Raw genomic sequence first — 24,091 nt, 5'->3', positions numbered from 1 at the left:
TCAGAAATTGAAATAGAGGAACTTGAAAAACTAATTCACCAGTGGCCATTGGTTCCAACTTGGAACCCTCAAACAAAACGTGCCAGAGGAACCGGTTCGTTCCAGCGGAATGTCGCGTACCATTTAGCGGAACGCCAGGAACGTTCCGGAAAAACCGCAACGTTCCGCTAAATGGAACACGCTGTAAGTGAAGGGGTTCCTGTCATTATTTGAGAAATTAACCCTTTGCTGATAAGGTTAATCACATCCTTGCTATAATATGATAAAATATAGAAATTAATTACTGTTGTTGGTATAGGTTCCTCTCAAAGACTTGGAGCAGGCGTCTAAAAGCTTGGTGAAGGCTTTGATGATCAGAGAAAAGTACATGGCAATGTCCCATCAGAGCTTTCCGAACATCACAGCCAGGTTTCTTCAGAATCTCGAGGACAAAGAAGACTTTCATGGCATCAAAGAAGGCTTTGGTTGTACTAATGTAAAAACAGCAGAAGGTAAGCTTTTAGATCTGGCCACACATGGGTGACGCCATATGTTTGATATATATATAGATGAAATTATTTCTAACAATTTAAAATGAATGCCAAAGACATTTATTCAATGGCTTAAAGTTTGTTTTGAATAGTTAAGTTGGAATATTTTTTTTTAAAATACTTTTAATTCAATGGTAACATTGATAATTATAAAAGGATATGCATGGTCGATTATACACATGTATTAAGTTTTAGGGATGCATGATAAAATATAAATTTCAAATCAACGCCTATGAAGTGGTGTTTTGAAAAAATGATTTATGAAATATTTTAAAAATTAATGTTTGTTGTAGCTTAATTTTCTTTTTTGGCTGAATTGACATGTTGTTGCAAGCTTTTCTGTGACCATGTTTTGTTGTAGAGAAAAACACGGCATCGTTTGTGTCGTGGCCATGCACTGGTAGGAATTCAACTTTGAATCTTCGCATTTTTATCCTACGTGTGGTTTTATTGTGCCATATAAATAACAGCATTAAACAAATTTGACAATTGTCTGAAGCAATGTTTGCATTAGTGGAATTGGTTGGTTATAATTTTGAGAGTTTGATTGCTAAAATAGCTTTTAAAATGAAATTTTAATGAAAAAAGTACTTCAATTATAATAATAAAATAATTTAATTACGTATATCTTCAATTATATAGGAGTTTTTAAGCTTTGAGGAAAAATCAGTCTTCAAGTTAAAAATAATTATTAAACTGCTCAACAAAATAAACTAGTCAGCTATTTATTTCAATAAATAATATTTCTTTCATGGAGAATATTAATCTGTTTTTAATTACCTTTAAATTAAACATGTGATCATGAGGAGATGAGGTTTTCCTTTCGATAAATTTTAACACTAAATGTATTAATTTTTGTCCGAGATAGATTATCCATCTTAAAATTCTAAAAGTATTCTAAAAGGGGAAATAATTAGTTATAAGGGGAGATAACTAGACCATTTATTGTTTATTATCTCCCTTGAATGCTAAACTTGCTCCCAATTATTGCAATACACTGACCCTATTTTGACCTTCTCACAGAGTCATCTTCAGGTACGTAACTTGACTCAACAGAATCTATAATAATAGTCTTCCTTGTACATATCCAAGTTTGTCTTAGATCTTAGTCTTCACTTTTGTTATTTTTCTCACTGTGTGCTGAGTTTCAAATTCAGAAATCTAATTTTGTAGTTTCTCGGATTTATATAATTTATTAATATTAAAGTTCAGCTAACCATTGTTTAACATCTAGAAATGCAATAAATTATGCATAAAATTTATCAATAATAGAATAATACTAGTATTTGGCATACTGACTATAAATGTGTTGGTTTTCAATCTTAAAATAGATAGGACAATTAAGCATCATATGCTTTAATATGCTAGTTCACTAACATAGGCCATGTTTTCAAGATCGCAACGTATGAGTTAAGAATTCATGACATTAATTCATAATAGAAGGCCGGTCTTTATATTACAACATTAAATACTTTCAATTCTGTGAAATTTCTTAGATGAATTACATAAACTTTTTTCTCCTGTCACATCCCAATGCTTTGTGAATACTGGTATATTGATTGATAAAGTACATACCAAGATCTTAATCATAACAAAGGCCTTATACTCATGATCTGGACTTTGGGGACTTTGGGGAGGCGGTGGTAGAAGTATGAGAGACCTTAATTAACCACTAGCTACCAGTAGGGTACCAATTTATGGACCTCTAGGGCAGTTGTTATTTTAAAATAATTATTTGCTAAAAGTTGGTGAACCTCTGGCTGTCCTACTCCAGCATTGCTTCTAATAACAGTATCAAATATATAATAATTGAAAAATTTTGTAATCAATAATCATTTGTTTAAAGAGAAATGTAATGGGCCTGCACTCCCCCTTTCCTTTTTGTCAGACTAAAGGTGTGATGAATACTTTGTTAACCCTACTTAACCTGTCCGTCCTACCTTGGATGACATATATCCCATTCTTACATGTCTCTCATCCTAAAATTCTCCAGGTTTGAAGTTCAGTTGTCTCCCTTATTGCTTTTTAAACAGAGTTTAACTGTTGGTTTATCTTGACAGATTGGTGTATGAGCACCAGATGTTTTCCCCACAACTTGCATTCAATCAGAATGAAGCTTTTAGAAGAAAACATATGTGAACAATTACTTACATTGTATTTGAAACTTGATTTAAAAAAAGCAGTCTTGCATTACCCTGGTTTATCAAGAGTTATTGTCCTTGTTTTTGGTTCCTATTGTGCATCTAAAAGTAGTTTGTCTGTATACTTCTATAATTTTACATACAATTTTACAAATGTTGTGTAAAATTTCATATTCAGTTAAAAAAAGTTATCTAAACAGGGGAATTAAAACTCAATTAATCCCTTTGAAATTCAACTAGATGATTTAAAACAAAAAAAATGATTGCTAAACAAGATTAAATAAAATTGAATATTGTACACATGCAATATTTCTTCAAATGAATTTCACATGAATTTTATGTGAAAATTTTCTTGTGAATTATGTGAAGAAATATTTCTTGTGTAGTACAAAATAAATGTCTGATTATAAGCTTAAAGCCACACTAGACATAACTATCAACAAAAATTCATGACAAGTTAAATTTGACTCCGATATGGTTAGTATTTGTAGATGTAGTTGAAATTAAGATATATTAAAGAACATTTAAAATGTTTTTTTAATAACTTTGGTACAGCAGTTGTTGAAAGTCGATACATGTAAACATGCCTTCATTTTAAACTGGTCGTCATAGAAATTACAATTATTGCTGCACGGAAGTCGGAAAGTTCATGACCCGTTTTTGGAAGAGTTCAGATAGACTTTACGTAGTTAAGGTAGTCACATGACGTTCGCGGCAACAATGTTGGCTAACTTCGGCTTGTTTGACTATGTGGGACCCACCTTAGCGGAGTTTAATATTTATTTGATTTTTATCAAAATATTCCGAATCATAATCGCTCATCTTGACTTCGATTTAGTCCTGTCTCTGCATGATTTACAATAGGATTTTTTTTCCACATTCTTCTAAATCATGAAAAAAAATGAGAAAGATACGGATATTGGGCTTTTAAAGTAAATTTAATTGAACAGTTAACATTTGATTGATCAATTTAACATACAATAGAATTTTTAGATGGCATTCTTACTTTTAGCTGCACAGTGCTAGACTACCATTCCCATGTATATATTTTGGAATTGATTAAACTGAGAAAAAGATACAACTTCGCAGACTAGTGGCTTGAAATGATGTGTGTGTGTGTGTGTGTGTGAAATATATATCCAGGTTTTGCTTGCTATTTACTAGATTGTGAATAAGATATTTTGCTCATTTCAATATTTTCATAATATTTTCATGTTCATTTTTCAAAGTCTTTGAAACTTGATATTAACATTAGCTGAAGGGAAAATTAATTTTTAAGGTTCGTTTCAGTTTTGAAGATGATATTTAATTATGATAGCAGTATTTCATCTTTTAATCTTAGAATTATTCAAATTTAACACTGTAAGAATATACAGTATACATTTGTACACGACATAGATCTTTGAAATAGGAAAATCAACATTTGATAAAATTTTAAGTAGTAATTTAGTTTTTTAATTAACCCACCATGGGTACCATACCCAATCAATACAAGCCATCAGAATATCCATATTTAATGCTTCATTGATTTTTAATGTCTATGCTTAGCTATAACAAGCTTGTGGCTTGACAAAAAGTGAAGTAGTGGGTCATGTTGCAAATGTAGGTTACTGTGACCTTTGACCTACATTAAACAAAACAATTCTTGTTGTGATTTATTGCAGTACATGTATATTTTCAATGGAACTTCTTATTTTAGTAGTAGATTCACCTTCTGACTGTGGAGGTGTGGTGTTTTCATGTTACAAAATTAGGTTACTGTGACCTATATATATATATATATATACTGACCTTTGACCTATATAAAAGCTGAGTCTACATGTATTTCATGCACAGCTGCCTGTAGGGGGACTGTATTTTTCTGAATTGTTTTGACTTTTAAACATGTTTGATAATCCCTTCTCCAGCTGCTGATCATCCTATTAACCCACCACCGATGTCCGGGGACCCATTCCATCACGAAACTTTGCCAGAAAATGTCGGCTGTGTGATTCAGATGAAAGGGGGGGTGCCGTACGTCTATAAAGACCAGGCGTCATTTGAGAAACAGGAGCCACTAGAATGGCCATACCCAGATGTAGAAACTTTCATCGCTGACTTGAACATGATGTATGCTTTCATCAGCGATGGACCTCTGTGAGTAACACTTTACTTTTACTAGTTCAAATAACAAATTATTAGAGATATTATTAATAAAGTCATCTAAACTTTTGTTAAGATGCTCCATCACTGATGAATGGATATTTTTTCACTATCTAAAACAGGAGCAGATGATTAAGTATTTTTCTTCAGTTACAAAAGTTACTAACCTTACACCATTACCACCATTGGAAAGTTTGAGCTTCTAATTTTACTCAAGTTATAAATGTAAAAAAATAATTAATTGCATCCCGGAAAAATTCCATGACACTATATCTTATATGGAATGAAGTACTGATTGCTGTGCACCAAAGGCAAAATAAAATTATTTTATATTATTTTTTTTGTGTCAATTTTACACACATATACACGATTAAACACCAATTATTGTTCAAATGATGAATATCGTTTATGCTCTGTTGGCAGTAGAGCATCTTTAAGATGCAATAGTATATACTGTAGTGTAATATGTCATAATCCAATGGAAATAATTTCCATAAAATTTATGATGAACTGGTAAGTACACCAAGATTTAGGAAGGTACAGTATGTCTAAAAATGTGAGATTTTTTTCTATTTGTAAAATATTTCAATAGCTTCAGTAGACTTACTTCTAATAACAGTTATACTTCTAATTACAGTTAATAGTACAGTAAAAAAAACTAATGCATGGCATGTAGTTTGGCCCTAAATGACCATAGTTGTCGATGGGCCATCAAACTCAAACAAACAAATAAACAAGCAGTGACAGTTGTAACTCGTTTCACTGCTCGGTTAATTTTTAATGCCTATTTCTTATATGTGAATATTTGAGGTAACCTTGTAAAAATCATTTTACAGGAAGTCTTTTTCGTATCGACGTCTTTCTTACCTTTCCTCAAAGTACCAACTGCATATACTGTTGAATGAGCTGAAGGAATCAGCTGCCCAGAAAGAGGTTCCACACAGGGATTTTTACAACATCCGTAAGGTAACGCGGCAAGGTCATCTTTAGATTTAACATGAAGATTGTAAATTAAACTTGCTGTACTTTCGCAGGCTTCATGGTTGCCAATAGTTGAAGTTAGTCCATTCAGCACAGAACAATAATTGTAGCACTCTGCAGTATCTTGTTAACTGATTCTTAACTGGAACAAGGGAATTATTATTACTAGATATCAATCTAATTATAATTAGACTTGTAATTTCGCTCCATCGGATGCTCTACAATATGCACACAAGTTCTAACCACTCCCTCTTCTGGGTCACCTCAGCATGACCTCTATGCTTAGCCAATCAGCATGTTGCCCATGAAATCTTTGGTGTTATATTCTATGTATCGTATGTCCCGAGATGTTCCGATTCTAGGCCTGGGTTCATGCTGAGGTAACCCAGCATAGGGAGTTGTTAGATTTTGTATCGGAACTTAGCATAGAATATTGTATTGGAGAGGAATAACAATTTAATTTTAATTAGATTTTACACTTTATAAATATTTAACCTAGCTAGAAAATGAACACTTTATAAATATTTACCCTAGCTAGAAAATGAACACTTTATAAATATTTACCCAAGCTAGAAAATGAACACTTTATAAATATTTACCCAAGCTAGAAAATGAACACTTCATAAATATTTACCATAGCTAGAAATTAAACACTTAGAATACTTTACACATCCGTTCTGTATCAAGCTCTCTAACAACGCTTTATACATTATATTCTAATATTCTATCTGTTAAAAACGCTCCAACGACACTTTTATATTTAGGTGGATACTCACGTTCATGCATCGTCCTGTATGAACCAAAAACACCTGCTTCGATTTATCAAGAAAATGATCCGCACTCGTTCTGATGACGTGGTCTGTGTCGACAAAGACAAAAAGGAAATGACTTTGAAACAGGTAAGTGTGAATATTTTACACAGATGATTCCATCATTTAAAATACCTATCAAGTCTGTAGTAGATTGAAATAATTAAAGGTATTCCTAATAGGAACTGTTTTTATATAAAACAAAATTAAATAGTTTAAGAATTAACTTCAGGTCAGCTGAAATAATTCCCTTGAAGATCCCCCAGATCAGAACTATAGTCATTAAACTTTGTCTATAGCAGACTGCCATTCTGCATCATGTTAAAGTATTCTGACCCAAAACTTTTAACCTTTTGGACTGCTCATTACAACTTTTGGGATTGAGCTGAAGATACTGTGAGATAGCCCTTATTGTTATTTTTTAAGTCAATCCCTCTGGTGCTATTGAACTGAAAATTAGACTAAGGGTGAAAGTTAAAAGGTTTTTGCTACGAAAAGAATGGTAGCTACATACCGTTATCATATTGTAATATGATTTTACAATCACTTTTTAAATCATATTTATGGTATATCAAACAAGGGCTGGTCAGAAATACCAATAACAGTCATACACACCATCTATTAATATTGTGATAAAAAATTGCTATGAAATTTGTAATGTTAATTAACAATCATTTGTTTTCAGATTTGAAATATTGAGGATGAATTCTGACAGTACTATAGTTAAACTTTATGATAAAAAATGTATTTTGATTTTATGAATATTTCTGTTACAGTTTTTCTAAGACTGGGTGTATATATTAACAAGGTTTGAGTTTATATTTCAACAGGTGTGCGATAGCCTTAAATTGACAACATATGACTTGAGTGTTGACAAATTGGATGTCCACGCTGTAAGTCCAATGGGAGCCATGCTACATTGTTGATATTTTACATGTTTAGCTGCATGTTAAGGCTAGCTTTTGCTGAGCTAACTCTGTTGAAAATGGATTTAATCTAAAAAAAAGTCTGAATTATTAAAAATTAATCTGAAATAAATTTTAGAATCATTAGATATAAATTTCAGAATTATACTTTTATTAGATTAAATAATATAAAATAACGTTAAAAATGTAGCTATACAAAATAAATTGGAATGTGATTAAAGCCAAAACAAATTTATAAAATGAAAATACTGGTACTCTGGCCTTGATCAGTACATAATATTAGTCTGTTTGGGTGGAAAGGATAAGAAATGTGTGATTTATCTTGAGTATACAGAGTTAGCAGGCTACTACACTGCATTTTCACAGTGGAATCTTATAGATACCCACCTACATTTTTTCTATACAATTCCACTGTGTACAGATTAGATATGTAGTGTATGCATGTATGTTGTTTTCATTATTTTCTCTCTCTGAATCATGAGCCCATTTAGTTATTTTCCCACTACCTGTAATCCTCATGCAAAAATCAATTTGTTCCTACTAAATTTTATAATAGACTTACCTGGTACAGTTGAACTAACAAGAAATAAAATATATACTTTATATTATTAAAAATGTTAGCTCCTGCTGTCTCTAATTCCTTGATTAGCCATGCAGACAAACTTGTCCAACCATTAATTATCATTGTTCGCCATTTCTAACTAAGATTTTGATCATTTGAACAAAAAAAAAAGTAACTTGAATAGCTCAATGGGTGACCTTTAGGGAATTTAATTCTTTTGCTCTGAACTTTGACTTATCAAATGTTAATACTGTTGCACAATTTAAAACACTCCTTTTTAACATTAATAAAATGGAACTTGATATAACAAATACCTTTATAAATAAAGGTTTTCGAATTATGAATATTACTCTGTGCCAGCTCAGAAATTCCTCTAGCAATCTAAGTTTTGACCTATTTCGCGATCATTTGAGAGATTCTCCAATATGTTCGTGTGGCCTTGGTGATGAAACAGCAGAACACAATCTTTCTATATGTCCATTATTAAATGAACAAAGAATATCACTCAGAACCAAATACTTAACTCTAATATTCCCCTTTCGCATTTTAACATAAAAACTCTACTACATGGCTGTGACAATTGTGATAAAGAAAAAAAATACATATTTATTGCAATATATATCAGAATATGTATCTGAAACTATAAGATTTTTTTTAGATTTTTTCTACGACGATAGGTTTGGGAGATACACTAATAATAATATTCATTCATAACGTTATATTAAATGTTAAAATATTTTGTCGATAATTGCGCCATACCGGTATTGTTTGGAGATGGCTATTATAGGCTTTGCCTGTTGCCAAATCCATTTGCATTTTATTTGCAATAAAATTTGTTGAAATGAAATGAATGGGTGACTGGAAGTACACTAAGATACTCATTTGTACCTGAGATTTGTATCTGAAGCAAAGGATCCAATTAAAAATATCTCTACCTTCCCACCCCCTTTCCCCTACCCCCACACCTAACAGAGAAATAAGAAATGATACTACTCTGTACTGTAGTCTTGTAACCTTATTTTACAGTTACTTTTAGATTTCCCAATAATATCTTAAAGCCCTTGCATGCTCAGTGCCCCAAGAGGGTAATGTTTGATATGGAAACTAACGGTGGTGGTGGTAAACTCTGATTAGGGATGGTTTCAGGACTGGTGTTATATATTACTTGTAAGCCATGCCTGCACTCACAATCTGGCCTCACTTTCAAGCTTCAATAAAATATCCCCAAATAAATAATTAAAAAATTAAATCTTATCTTCAGCTGCTGATTTACATCAGTCTCGCCATTTGCAGGCTCAAAGATGAAATTATCAGGCCTCAACTTGAGGGGAGATAACTCTAATTTTCTGGCATTGTCTGGTTATTCGTAATTTGCCACTTTCAGGTTTTTGAGAGCCTTGATCTGGAGCCATATGATTTGAGTGTGGACAAGCTGGATGTACATGCTGTGAGTACTTCTGTGTCGGTAGATACACGGAACCAGTAGAGATTGGTACATTATCACTGACATTGTCTGTCATCTGAAATGTAATAACACTGTTCAGTGTGCAGTTAGAAAAAATTATTAGGGCAAACACTTTGGCAGATTTCAGAGGAGAATATATTGCATAGATTCAACAGTAGGGAAATTCATGATACTGATTTTTTTTTTTCAATTTTCAACTATTACAATTATCTCTAGAATATTGATTACTAGATATCCATGCCTCAGTGTCAATCTGATTAAAATACAGAACAGAAGATCGGGTGGTGTAGTGGTTAAGCTGCTTGCCTTTCACCAAGATGGCCGCGGTTCTATCCTGGCACAGACATGAAAAGATTAGCAGTCACCTGATTGATCACATGGGTTTTCCAGCCTCTCCGGTTTCCTCCCACTCTACAACCCCTCGTACACTTTAAATTTCATCCAGTCCATTAAGAGTGATGTGCATGAGTTGTATACTTGTTTCGCTGTAAAATGATATGTTAATTTACATAGGAGTATATGTATGAGGGTAGCCAATCTATGTAACGTAATTCTGGGGAGGTTATATAAGTTAAGGTTCTCGCTATATTCAAGGAAAGTAATCCATGTTTAGATAATGCAGGGACATTACTGCTTTTGATCTTTGGAAAGTGTTTTATGTTGGAACGATCAGCAAAAGTTTATCTATATAGCATTGATAAGGAAAGACAACTTCATTTGAAGATGGTTCAAAGAAAGTTATATCTATTTAGGGTATTAGAACCAGGACAGGGTATAGTCAAAAGTCTCTGTAGAGCTTGATGATCAAGGGAGATAATTCCATTGATAAGTTCAGGTGCTACTATTATGTAAAAGCCTTTCAAAAGGTCACTGTATCATAATTGTAATTTTTTTTTTTTTTTTTTTTTTAAATTTATTTGACAATGTGTTTTTTCCTTTTAGTCATTTTTTCATGACATGAAGAGAATTGTGTAAGCTTATTGTACATTCTTCATTGTAACTTGCATGAATGTTTTTTGTATATGCTTCAACATCATTTTGATACAAAAAGTCACATACATATATGTAACACAACTAGAGTCATATATGTTTGTCACATCTTTGTTTTATAGATTGACACTTGCTGATCACCTTGAAATATCAGATAATTTAGTTTTAATTTAAAATTTTATAAAATATATTAAGTATAATGCACTATTAGCTTATTTGGCAAGTTACTTGCCGACACCTCATGCTTTAATTATGTAGCACTACAACACATCCAAAACATGGCAAATCCTTTATCATGAAATAATTATCAAGATTAATAGATTCTTCTTTATGATTGTTTGAGTACTAACTAAAACTCTTTAAAGTTCATCGAAAAAAAAACTTCAATCTTTTTGAGGTCTTAAAGTATCTTTGCCAAGTATATGTTCACTTCTAGATCTGTAGACATGTACATACTACCCTCATTCTTATATTTTAAATTTCAGTTTCATTGACAAAATATCTGAGAAATGGATATAAAGATATGTGAATAAAAGCACAAAGCTTATTATGAAGCTTAAAAATTCCCATATTTGAATGACATGTAAAGAAAGATTAATTGATATATATATTTTAATCACTTTATAATATTTTGCTGAAAATTTTTATTACTGCTTACCTTTATAAATATGTGATTAAGGATTAACTTTTTTTTCTATTAGGATCGTAACACCTTTCACAGATTTGACAAGTTTAATGCCAAGTACAATCCGATTGGTCAGAGTCGCCTGCGTGAAATCTTCATCAAGACTGATAACTATATCAATGGCAAATACTTTGCCCATGTCATCAAGGTAAGTTTTGTGTTTGATAGAAGGATTCAAATGATAAGTCTCAAATGAGCCAGACATATAAAGACGGGTGCTAGGTCATATGGGGTTTGGTTTGTTTATTTTTACGTCCTATTAACAGCCAGGGTCATGTAAGGACATGCCAGGTTTGTTGGTGGAGGAAAGCCGGAGTACCCGGAGAAAAACCACCGACCAGCGGTCAGTACCTGGCAACTGCCCCACATGGGATTCGAACCCGCATCCCAGAGGTGGAGGGCTTGTGGTAATATGTCGGGACATCTTAACCACTCGGCCACCGCGGCCCCAAATGTCATATGGGGGCACAAAATATTATTATAAGGTCATATTAGGACAAATGGCTAGGAGACAGGACAGGTACCAGCGTCATATGAGGACAGGTGTTACAAGATACAAGAATCTTCAATTTATGTTGAATATATATTACATACAACATAAGCTATCAGAAGCTTGTATTTGGCTTGTGTTAAGGAGAAACCAGAAGTCATGTCATTTGAAGAGTCATTTATGTATTGGTGTCAAAGTGTGATAGAAAGAAATGGTAAAGCAAAGGGAAAGATGTGTGATTCAGTGAGATTGCACTGTAAAAAAGACTTGCATTACAAAGTAGTGCTGGGTAGCTATGCAAATGACCTTAACTCTTCACCCCTGAAGACACAGTTGAACCCTTCTAATTTAGAGGATGGAACAGTTCATTATGAATTTTCAGGGGTGTATAAGTTAATAACTGAGGTCAAATCAAACATATAATATCAATGTTTTATTATTCTGTTACATTACTAGATTAAAACAAAATACCAGATCTTTACTAACCAATAAAAATTGGTCATTGCTATTTATTAACAAGTTTCAAAATAAACATTTCTTCTTATCTATTATAAACAAACTAAAACTTGTCAATCTTAATTACAGGAAGTTATGGAGGATCTAGAGGAGAGCAAGTACCAGAACGCTGAGTACAGACTCTCCATATATGGTCGTTCACGGGACGAATGGGACAAGCTAGCTAAGTGGGCCGTCGAGCACAATGTGTACTCGGACAATGTTAGGTGGCTCATACAGGTTCCTCGACTCTAGTGAGTACCATTGAGTTCTCGTTATTATTAGTGAGTACCATTGAGTTCTCGTTATTATTAGTGAGTACCATTGAGTTCTCGTTATTATTAGTGAGTACCATTGAGTTCTCGTTATTATTAGTGAGTACCATTGAGTTCTCGTTATTATTAGTGAGTACCATTGAGTTCTCGTTATTATTAGTGAGTACCATTGAGTTCTCGTTATTATTAGTGAGTACCATTGAGTTCTCGTTATTATTAGTGAGTACCATTGAGTTCTCGTTATTATTAGTGAGTACCATTGAGTTCTCGTTATTATTAGTGAGTACCATTGAGTTCTCGTTATTATTAGTGAGTACCATTGAGTTCTCGTTATTATTAGTGAGTACCATTGAGTTCTCGTTATTATTAGTGAGTACCATTGAGTTCTCGTTATTATTAGTGAGTACCATTGAGTTCTCGTTATTATTAGTGAGTACCATTGAGTTCTCGTTATTATGGGATTTTGTGAAGATATTGATAAATATGTGAATGACAATAAAAAGCTATATTATAGAAATAATAATTGTATTTACTCTTTTTGTGAGAAATGAATGGATAAGGGACAATGATGTGATGATTAACATACTGTGAACAAATTCAATTTCACGTTTTCATGCCAAATGACATTTTTACAGCGATCAGTTCAAATTGCGAATTCTTATTGGATGCCTAATTCTAAGAAATGAATCACACACAAAAATAAGTTGATTTACCAGGGTTTGGTTCCATATTTGATCAATCGACATATTGTCAGAATGAAGACCCAAGACATGACATACATGTATTTAGCTCAATAGTTTGTTAAAGATGCTCCACCGCTGACAAATGGTATTTTTTCACTATAAAAAACAGCAGCAGACGATTTAGTATTTTTCTTCAGTTACTTACTTTACACCATTACCACCATTGGAAAGTTTGAGCTTTGAATTTTACTTCAAGTTAAAATTACAAAAAATAATTAATTGCATCCCGAAAAAATCTGTGGCACTATATTCTATAAGGAATGAAGTACGGATTGCGCATGCACCAAATGCAAAATAAATTATTTTACATTATTTGTTGTGTTAATTAGACATATGTACAAGATTAAACGTCAATTATTGCTAAAGTGATGAATATCATTTATGCTCTGTCGGCGATGGAGCATCTTTAAGAGTTGTTGTAAAGTTTGTGAAGTTGATCAATTTTCTGCATTTCAGTGATGTATACCGAAGTAATAACTTAGTACAGAGCTTCCAGGACATCCTCAACAACATCTTCATGCCGCTGTTTGAAGCCACAAATGACCCGGCCTCACATCCAGAGCTGTATGCCTTCCTTCAGCATGTAAGTATTTCAGAGACTTCTTCTGGCTGTCGATGATCCAGATCTAAAATCTATGCGTATTCCATATACGCATATAAAAAGTAAGGATTTCCACCTAAGACTCTGGTTCTGAGCATTATTTTAGAGTGAACGACACATTGAAATAATGATAAAAAAAAAATATCCTCTCCTACCGACCCTATTTTTTGCCAATTTAACCCTAACAGACATTTTTTTTTTTTTTTGGCCTAATCAAGATGTAACAAATGAATTTAATATGGTTTACTTAATAATTAGGTTTACATCCACAAACATTGATGCATAAGTTGTTAAATGCATTCAAATTATAGCAAAAGACGATATTAGCTGAAATTTTTTTTTCTTCTGTTCAGAAAATAATTCAAATGCAATTAGATAGCATTTATCACATCAACTCGACTTATTTTCGATCATATTTTTTAAGCACTAAAATCCAAAGCCAAGGAACACATTCAGATTATAAGTACTGAAAAATAAAATTATCAGAACTAATTGAAAATTCTTGATAACTATGTTTTCTTTGTGCTTAGGTTTCGGGTTTTGACTCGGTCGACGATGAGTCAAAGGCAGAGCATATAAAGTTTGACTCGGACTCGCCCCTCCCTGAAGATTGGACAGGAAAAGATAACCCTCCCTATAATTATTACCTGTTCTTCATGTACGCCAACGTCACAGTCCTTAACCAGTTCCGCAGGTAGGCTTGTCATCTATTTCTTATTACTTTCCACCTTTCGCATTAAACTTTAGATTGTATAGACTGTGATCTGATTTGTCTTCAACCAAGATAACCAGATTTTGATTCCCTGTTAGGAATATGGAATCTGAGTTTTCCCTTACTTATTAGGTTCTTCCCACATAATAATTATCAATTAGATCAAAGTTACTGTAAAATTTTTAATAAACCAAGTACAAATTAAAATACAAACGCATTGGAGAGAAGCCTAAATGAAGCAATAATGAAAATTTGGTCATGATCAATAATCACTTTAAATTAAACATCTTAGTCATATTAATATGTAGTAGTTTGAGTCAATGAGGTTCAACTGTATCTTGTTGTTAAATAAGGAAATCTTATTTTTAATCTACTTTACTTTTAGGGATGTGCTATATTGTTGATCCTTTTAGGGATGTGCTATATTGTTGATCCTTTTAGGGATGTGCTATATTGTTGATCCTTTTAGGGATGTGCTATATTGTTGATCCTTTTAGGGATGTGCTATATTGTTGATCCTTTTAGGGATGTGCTATATTGTTGATCCTTTTAGGGATGTGCTATATTGTTGATCCTTTTAGGAATGTGCTATATTGTTGATCCTTTTAGGGATGTGCTATATTGTTGATCCTTTTAGGGATGTGTTATATTGTTGATCCTTTTAGGGATGTGCTATATTGTTGATCTAATTCATCAAAGAAAGTGTGAGGTCTTCAAATACTGCCATGTTTCTGCTGTAGGTCCCGTGGTATGGAGATGTTCCACCTGAGACCTCACTGTGGTGAGGCGGGCAACTTCACACATCTTGTCGCCGGGTTTATGGTAGCGGAGAACATATCGCATGGTCTGATGCTCAGAAAGGTACAATTCACAAGATATCCATAAAATTATATATACAGTCAAACTCGGTTATTACGAATTCCTGAGGACCCTTTAAATCCTTTTGTATAATGCAGGTTTTGTACTTAGTGGGTTTGATAGCATTTGTTCAACAAATACAGAAAATGAAACAATATGAGACTTAAGTTAGGGATATGCTATTGTTTTATTGAAAGTTGTTCATTCCCTGTATCAGGATTATCCTCTATATAGGCATATTTTGAGTACATGTGTCAACACACGACAGTGATCAATTATCACAATTTACATAGTTTTGTCATTTTGAATTATATGGCTTTAAAATAACACAAAAAGTACCCAGTGGATTCGAAAATATTATAGATCAAATCACGAAAATTATGATCCGCAAAAATAACTGGCAATACGGTATCCAGAATCATATTGATATATTTTATTTTCTGTATAACTATTTGACAGGTACCTGTACTCCAGTACTTGTACTACCTGGCTCAGATCGGCATCGCCATGTCACCTCTGAGTAACAACTCGCTCTTCCTGAACTACCACCGTAACCCACTTCCGGAGTACTTCGCCCGCGGGCTCAACGTCTCCCTCTCCACGGATGATCCATTGCAGTTTCACTTTACTAAGGTAATTAGTAAATCAATCACAATTGTCAAACTATGGTGACAGTTATCTCCAACTGATTGATTTTATTGCACTTCCCTGAAGATGATCGTTAAAATGTTTGTTTATATTTCCCCCGTAAACAACATCTTTGCATTACTCCAGAGATCAATTAAATATTATGATTTTTTTTCAATTGATGGATTTGTTTTTAGCTCACCTGGCCCGAAGGGCCGGTGAGCTTATGTCATGGCGCGGCGTCCGTCGTCCGTCCGTCCGTCCGTCATCCGTCGTCCGTCTGTCCGTCAACATTTCCTTTAAATCGCTACTAGTCATAGAGTTCTGCATGGATTTTAACCAAATTTGGCCAGAAACATCCTTGGGGGGAGGGGAACAGAACTTGTATAAATTTTTGCTCTGACCCCCCGGGGACAGGAGGGGCGGGGCCCAATAGGGGAAATTGAGGTAAATCCTATAAATCGCTACTTGTCCTAGAGTTCTGCATGGATTGAAACCAAATTTGGCCAGAAACATCCTTGGGGGAAGGGGAATAGAACTTGTATAAATTTTGGCTCTGACCCCCCGGGGACAGGAGGGGCGGGGCCCAATAGGGGAAATTGAGGTAAATCCTATAAATCGCTACTAGTCTTAGAGTTCTGCTTGGATTTTAACCAAATTTGGCCCAGAAACATCCTTGGGGTTAACAGAATTCCTATAATTTTTGGCTCTGACCCCCTTGAGCAGAAAGAGTGGGGCCCAATAGGGGAATTAGAGGTAAATATTCAAATTCCTTCAGAAAAGAAACAATGAACCTTACTAGGCATTACAAACCAGGTGAGCGATACAGGCCCTCTGGGCCTCTTGTTCATGTAATGTCCAGACTACAATAAAAGAAGTCCTTTGGGCCTCTTGTTATTTCATTACTTTAACAGTAAAACCCGCCTTGAGTGACCCCCTCTTTTCAAAGACCACCCACTAAATGAAACCTCTTTGTTGGTTCCCGAACGGCAAATTTCATTATGATTTGACCTGTTTATAAAGACTACCTTGCTATACAGACCATTTTTCCCCCTTAGGTGGTCTTTATGGACAGGTTTTACAGTAATTGTATAATTTCAGGAAGCTTTGATGGAGGAATACAGTATCGCTGCCCAGGTGTGGAAACTGAGTTCCTGCGACATGTGCGAGATGGCTAAAAACAGCGTACAGATGAGTGGATTTAGACATGATGTAGGTTTTAAGCAGAAAAAATGATTGATTTTATAAACTTTAAACAAATTCTGATAACTTCAATATAAGATATGGTTTTTTTAACCATGGAAATGATAATTTAGAAAACCTCTGCCAGAGATTGATCGAGTTGAGAGGCAATATATCGATAGTTCGATGCAATTATTGTACCTCTGCCATAGATTGATCGAGTTGAGAGGCAATAAATTGATAGTTCGATGCAATTATTGTTACACCACCAGTTTTGAAAAATATCATGCAGCTACATTACAGTAACTTTTGTCACCAGGTAAAGAAACACTGGCTGGGCTTAAACTACACTAAGGAAGGTGTGGCAGGAAATGATGTCAGTCGTACAAACGTAGCTGACATCCGCGTCGCATATCGGTACGAGACCCTCATTGGAGAGCTGGAATGTATCTGGAAAGGAGCCATGTCCTACGATGAATCACTCAGCAAAGAAAACTTAAGTCATACCTAAGTGTTTAAGACTTCTAGGACAATACCAGATGGCCCTTGATGAGCTTTACTGCAACAGTTTTCTGGTTCATTTGTTTTTTGCATGATAGTTAAAACCCGGCAAATTCACCATTTTTAAATCAGTCCACCCAGAATGCACCTTGAGAATGAAAATAAGGTTTTCCACATTTACACTTGTTTAATGAACCAATGTCTTGTTCAAGAATCCTGTTTGAAAATTTTTAGGATGTTTTGCATTAATTTTGATAGTGACTATTCCGTTTTTAAATCAAAAGTTTTTTGTTTGGTTGAAGTATTCAGAATTTCAGTTGTCTCATTAATTAAGTGTTGAATGTTTAAAAATGTAATTTCTGGTTTATATTCTACATTACTGAGGATATAGTTCAATTGCAGTCAACCACTAATTCAAAACTAAATTAATTTGTTATAATATTGCATTCAGTTTGAGAGCTAAGTCTTGTGGATCTTAGTTGCTACAAAATTGTTTCAGTTATTTAATTTCGTAACCATAGACATGTTATGTGGACAATGCTTCCAAATATAATTATAGCAAATTGCTGCAAAAAAAAATCAATTAGTAATAAAAACACTTAGTAGAATCATACAAAATATATATTAGGCTCACATGTGCAGTGTACATGTTGGGAGATTCTAAGGGTTGATGCCCGACAATGTTAGGATTTGAAAAGGAATGATTATTGTACAACAGTTACTGTTCTAAGTCATGTTTAGAGTTAGTACGTTTCAATGTAAATGTAAGCAGTGGCCAGTTGAAAAATTCTTAAGCATTAAAATGACGTACAATCGTGATGATGTGCATGTTCTTGTCAGATTTGAGTTTAACTCATTCACCCATGGCACACATTTAGACTCTTCCAAATCAGAGACTAGACCAGTCCATTATGGAACTTCAGGGTGAATGAGTTAGAAAATTGAGTAATATTTATAAGTTGAAGAAACTTTTCTCTGAGTCTGTGCATGGTAAATGTTAATGTTTAGTCCGAGTGAGTACAAAGTACATTGCAATGTTTGGGACCAAAGCAACACTAAAAAGTTAAAAAAAAGAACTGTCTGTTATACAAGTATGAGACACATTTTTGTAAAAAGAACAAAATTAATAAGTTGAAGACAAAATCTGAAATTCCAGTATAACCATAAGGCACTCATATAAAACAAAGATAAAGTATTTATCTCTAATTCCGATCAAGTTTTAAACTTTTGTATTATGTGAAATGGATCCCTAACTCACACCAAGTTTCAAACTTTTGTATTTTGTGGCGACTTTCTGTTGGTTATTTAAATAAAATTTTGAACATAATTGCTTGAAGATAAATATAGTCACTGTCTCATTCTAAATTACGTGTTATGTTTGCCAAAAGTTTATGTTGAGTTTATAGGTGTTAGTTTTGTTATGTGTGTGAATTATGTATATATACAAAGTATATTGGTTTTTATTTATCTTGAATGTTGTGGGGTAATGTTTTGAATAAAAATATGTTGTCTGTCATGAAATTATTTCTACAATATTATTCAGAATTCGCTTAGATAAATAGGTACAAAAGGACATTCTGTTTCTGGAGGAAGTTATCAGAACTCCTTTAAAGATTATTTACATGTAGTAATATAATACAATGTATACCATCCCAGGAAATGAGCAAAGGGAAGTAACTCTACAAAGTAGTAATGTGCAATAACTCCTGCATTTCCTACCAATTTTATGTTTTTAAGTAATTTAGTTTTTAAAATGAAATATTTGAGTAGGTACAACAACTCCTTCATTTCCTACAAATTTTATTTCTCAAGTTTAGTGTTTTTAAGTTATTTTGGTAGTATTTGAGTAGGTTTTATTTATGAATTTTATTATATTTTAACAAGAAGTGCACTTAGCCAGACTATTATGAACAAATTTGCTTTATTTCTACATATACAAATGTATTTATGCCTTGCTATTTTTATTTTAACATCAATGATGGCATTTACCTTAGTATTTAATCTCTATCATATGTTGTATTTTATTTCTCTCCACCTTTAATGAAATTATATCATAAAAAATTTTATATTCTAAGAATCTACAGTTATGATCAAAATCAAATTATATTGTTTTTGTATTGAAAGCTTATATTTTTGTTCAATGCGCTAAACAATTGTGTATAATCAATAGTTTTAAAAGTTTCTAATATTTTGTTTTGATCTATGACTTGCCAGTCATTATTTTTAATCACGAAATGTATATTTACTGCCACATAATGTTTCTTCTTATAAAACTTGGATGTGTACATATCATCCAATGAACCAATCTCCATTTCAAAAGGAAAGTGTATTCAAATATATAATTACTCCTTTAGGGAGAAGATTTATAGAGGCAAAGCCTGACGTCTCATCCCTTTGTCAAAACATCATTTGAAATTGAAATATAATTACTCTATATTGGAAATATGATATACTGCAGTAAAAATCTAGTCAATGGTGAAAAAATGAATCTATGAAAGATGAGACTTTTGAACTAAACCATTTAGCTTAACATTATTAGAAAATTTAGAACTGGTTTTGTTGATATAGTTCTCAATGACGGTCTCAAAAGTCCACCGAGGACACTTGATATTGTATATGATATCTACACACAATGCACTCAGTCACATCGTTAGAACAAATAAAGAGTTTTTCTTCAAAAATAAATTATATCTTGTATATGTTGTATGAACATGTTACTGTACCTTCATATTTTTGCTTTAATAATGATAAGTTTTTTTGTTTTTTTTTTAATTAAGTGTCTTACTAAATCAAGCCAAATTGTTTGAATTTTTCTATTTGCCTTTTATTATAATGTTTATTCTTTCATTACTGGTAAACTACTTCTAAGATGATTACCCTAACCAGGTAAGTATTTACAATATGTCCCTGTTGTATTAAATACAAGGTTACAGAGGGTGAGAGGTGCTACAATAATTTCACTGAACGTGATATTTCTATGATCCTTTCGAGGTTAGATCAAGGAATTAAAAATGAAAATTATTGAACCGTGTACGTTCTAACCTTGCAGTCATGGTCCGTTGGTGGAAGAAAACCTGTAACTATTGACAAATCAAATAGGAACTGGTTATAGAGTTACCCACCCTCCCCACTGCTAATTAATATTACATAGGCGCTACAGGTATTTGTTTGTAATATATAATTAATTTGATTTTTCATTTATGGAAATGAATGTATTTATCATAGTTTTGTCTCGTGTTTCAATGTGATACTTTTAAAGACTTTTATGTGTTCCTTAATTCATATATATATATTGATTATTATAATTACTAGTTGCCAATCAATTCTGCATATAACGGTGCTTCTTTGCTCATATATTAGACAGATCTTATCAGCACATAATGTATTCATATGGATATAAACTTTAATAACAGAGCTTCAGTATACAAAGAATAATTAATATAATATGTATATACAGTCATATTTTACAACTATTTTTTCTGTCTCCTAATTATTATGGTCTCCACATAACTAGTAGTTATCGTATATTTAGTTCAAAGAACTCTGAAATCAGTGATCGCTATACTGTCAAAATTTCCAATAATATTGAGGAAATTGATTTCATTTAATACCTTTGTTCATATTATCCAATGCCCGATATGTGGGTTGTCTTTCAGAGATAATATATATTATTGTGTTTGTTTATCAATGGTCTCCGTGATCTGTGTATGTTTATAGTGTTGGTTGAGTTTGTTCGTATGAATGTTTGGATTGGGGTGTTTAGGAGACTTCTAATACCGTATTCGACCCAATAAGCGTCCAGGGCGCTTAAAAAATTGATAAAAATGAAAAGGTGCTAATAAGTCAAAATTATTGCAAATTTATACCGTTTTATGTAGTTTTGGTCCTTATTTATGCCTGGGCAATTGAAATTGAGGCCTCAAAAATGGGGAGGGGCGCTTATTGGGTCGAATACGGTAGCAGTAATACACACATTATAGACACTAGTAGAGACAAGGGGTGTCTCATGACATAGATTAATCTTCCATCACCATGCTCGTCTAATTAATAAGGTATAAGGTTTAAAAAAAAGTCATTTGTGCTGTTACTAGACTGGCCACCAGTCACTAGAATATCATTTAAATTTGGCTTCATTATTTATTTTGGTATCTACCGTACATCTACATGGCTGATTTCATGTTAAGGCGAGATAATCCAGTAAAGATATCTCTGCTGAGAAAGTCTATTTGACAACAACTTACATGTAGGGTCTGGTGGCCAGTTTATGATGTTACTTCCTAGCTAGTGTGGTAATTTAACATTAAATGTACATTTTGAATATCATAACCAATATTGTGTACTCACTACAAACAACTACAACTTCAAATAAAAAATGTTTTGTTGTAATTGAAAAAGTCATCATGGAAATAAAACACAATAGGTCGAGAGATAATTTTCAGATTGTGTGTGTATCCAAGGTTCTGATATCTGTCTGTTATTGTGGAACTATATTACCTTAGGTTGCCTGCCAGTTTTGTTGTTTATCAAAATTGTGTTGTTATAGATTCTAGAAGTGGTGAAAATATAAGATGTACTATGTTGTCCAATATGAAAATGTTTGTTACGTCTTTGATTGTAAATTAAGCATTGATTTATTATACAATATGAGAAGATTAATAAAATTGCTTTAATGAACTCCAATCAGACTATATATATATGTTATCAAGAATCTGTGTAGAACGAATATACGTACCAGGCCTACTATACCTTTCGGCCGGGTACGGATTGGTCCCTATGTGTCGTAGTGGAGCACTGCCTCTGAAAATCACTCGGGCACAGGTTTCTATACTTTTTTGTGGGTTTCCGATTATTTTGTGTGTAAACATGCATTTACATATTATTTTTGTCCAAAAAAACATAACTACCATTCTTTATATCTACTGTACCGCTCTCAAGACGTCAAATTCACAATTTGTGGACTTACTGTATAAATGCCCTTCATATGTATTATGTAACAAAAATAATGCCTCCATGAGAATTTGATATTTCATGTGGCTCAGTAAGCGATATCAAACAAGTATGATATAATGCAAACAAACGTTTTATAATGGTTTGCATAAGCATTACTTTGCTCCATTAGCAGTATAATAGGCACCAATTGTAGCTCTAAAGACGACACCATTTTCTGTCTAGAAGTATTTTGAGCCACAATATTGCAGCTAGAATCTGTGTTGCTCTGTTAATCTGATGTTTAAACACTGAACATATTATATAATATATAATACATGTATATGTTTCTCTCATACTTACATGTGTAATACTGGCTGGTCTAGGGTGGCTACCCATGCAATAATGCCTCGTGATGTCACAGCGTCAACAAAATTACTTTCTTGCTACAATTTTAACATTTTTTCCAGAAATAATGCTGCATTTACAGTTACAAACAATAGAATTTTTTTTTTTAATTCATTTCAAAATGGTGCTAAGTCATAGTAGTAAAATTGCAATTAAACATTGAAGTATGAGAGAAAAATACTCTTTCGTTTTGTGACCCTCTGGTAGAATATCCCTATTCTTCATATCCACACATGAGTTTTATATTATACCCTCACAAAGAAAGGAAAGGGTGTATACTGGAATCAGGTTGTCCGTCTGTAGACACAATTTTGTCCAGCCAACTCCTAAACCACTTGACAGATTTAATAAAATTTCGTACACAGAACTCTTATATAAAGGGAAGTTGGTTAAGTTATATAGATTTCTGCAATGTCCCCTATTAATGGAGTTATTACATCTCTGTAAATTTGTTCTAGGGAGTTATTAGTCATCCAATCTAGTAACAGTCCTAGTTTGTATGATATGATGCAATACATGTACTTGTTCAAAACTGATGACACTTATTACTTTCACTTAGTCTTGTACACATTGCATGAAATCTATATATTTTCATCAAGAACAACAACCTTTCCAAAACATATAATGTGTAGAGATCTACAGGATTCAATATCTCCTTCACATTTAATGCTCATTAGCTATGTTTTATGATAAGTTTACAGCCGAGCATATTTACTCAAAAGAGATAGATACAAGCTTCTTTTTCTTTCAAGTTTTAAACTGGAAAGAACATTTGATCAGTTCTGATCAAATACATTTGGTCAATTCAAAAACCAATTTTTGTATGAAAACATTCAGATGATTTTGTAACTGACCAAAAGGCACAAGAAGAAAAATAACGCAAAAGTAAAGATTTGGCTTTTATTCCAGCCTCTCGCAATCACTCACACACATATACACATTCAGTATGTACAGAAAAAAACAAGTTGAGTTACAGCCATCTATCTAATGTACACAAATAATCACATATAGTCATTTGTCACTAATGCACATGTTCTTTATA

At 33.0% G+C, this 24,091-nt stretch overlaps 1 protein-coding gene across 3 annotated transcripts; it reads left to right on the top strand.

Annotated features, from left to right (window-relative positions):
• Window positions 1–303: 303 nt before the first annotated feature.
• LOC138317337 (AMP deaminase 2-like) lies at window positions 304–22,395 on the top strand. 3 transcript variants are annotated; one of them, XM_069258928.1, is made up of 14 exons: window positions 304–491; window positions 892–930; window positions 4,579–4,807; window positions 5,650–5,779; window positions 6,559–6,693; window positions 9,476–9,538; window positions 11,248–11,379; window positions 12,307–12,470; window positions 13,691–13,817; window positions 14,366–14,529; window positions 15,288–15,408; window positions 15,865–16,038; window positions 17,134–17,244; window positions 17,534–22,395. In XM_069258928.1, exons 1-14 carry the CDS (start codon window positions 350–352, stop codon window positions 17,723–17,725), a joined length of 1,923 nt encoding a protein of 640 aa, XP_069115029.1. In that variant the 5' UTR covers window positions 304–349; the 3' UTR covers window positions 17,726–22,395. The 3 variants fall into 3 exon arrangements, with proteins under 3 accessions (XP_069115029.1, XP_069115030.1, XP_069115031.1); XM_069258929.1 differs by lacking the exon at window positions 9,476–9,538 and adding an exon at window positions 7,434–7,496; XM_069258930.1 differs by lacking the exon at window positions 892–930.
• The last annotated feature ends 1,696 nt before the right edge of the window (window positions 22,396–24,091 follow it).

Source organism: Argopecten irradians, chromosome 3, assembly GCF_041381155.1.
Source record: "Argopecten irradians isolate NY chromosome 3, Ai_NY, whole genome shotgun sequence".
In the NCBI taxonomy this organism is placed as follows: domain Eukaryota; kingdom Metazoa; phylum Mollusca; class Bivalvia; order Pectinida; family Pectinidae; genus Argopecten; species Argopecten irradians.
The sequence above is the reverse complement of the archived record's forward strand: the minus strand, read 5'-3'. Positions and strand labels throughout refer to the sequence as shown.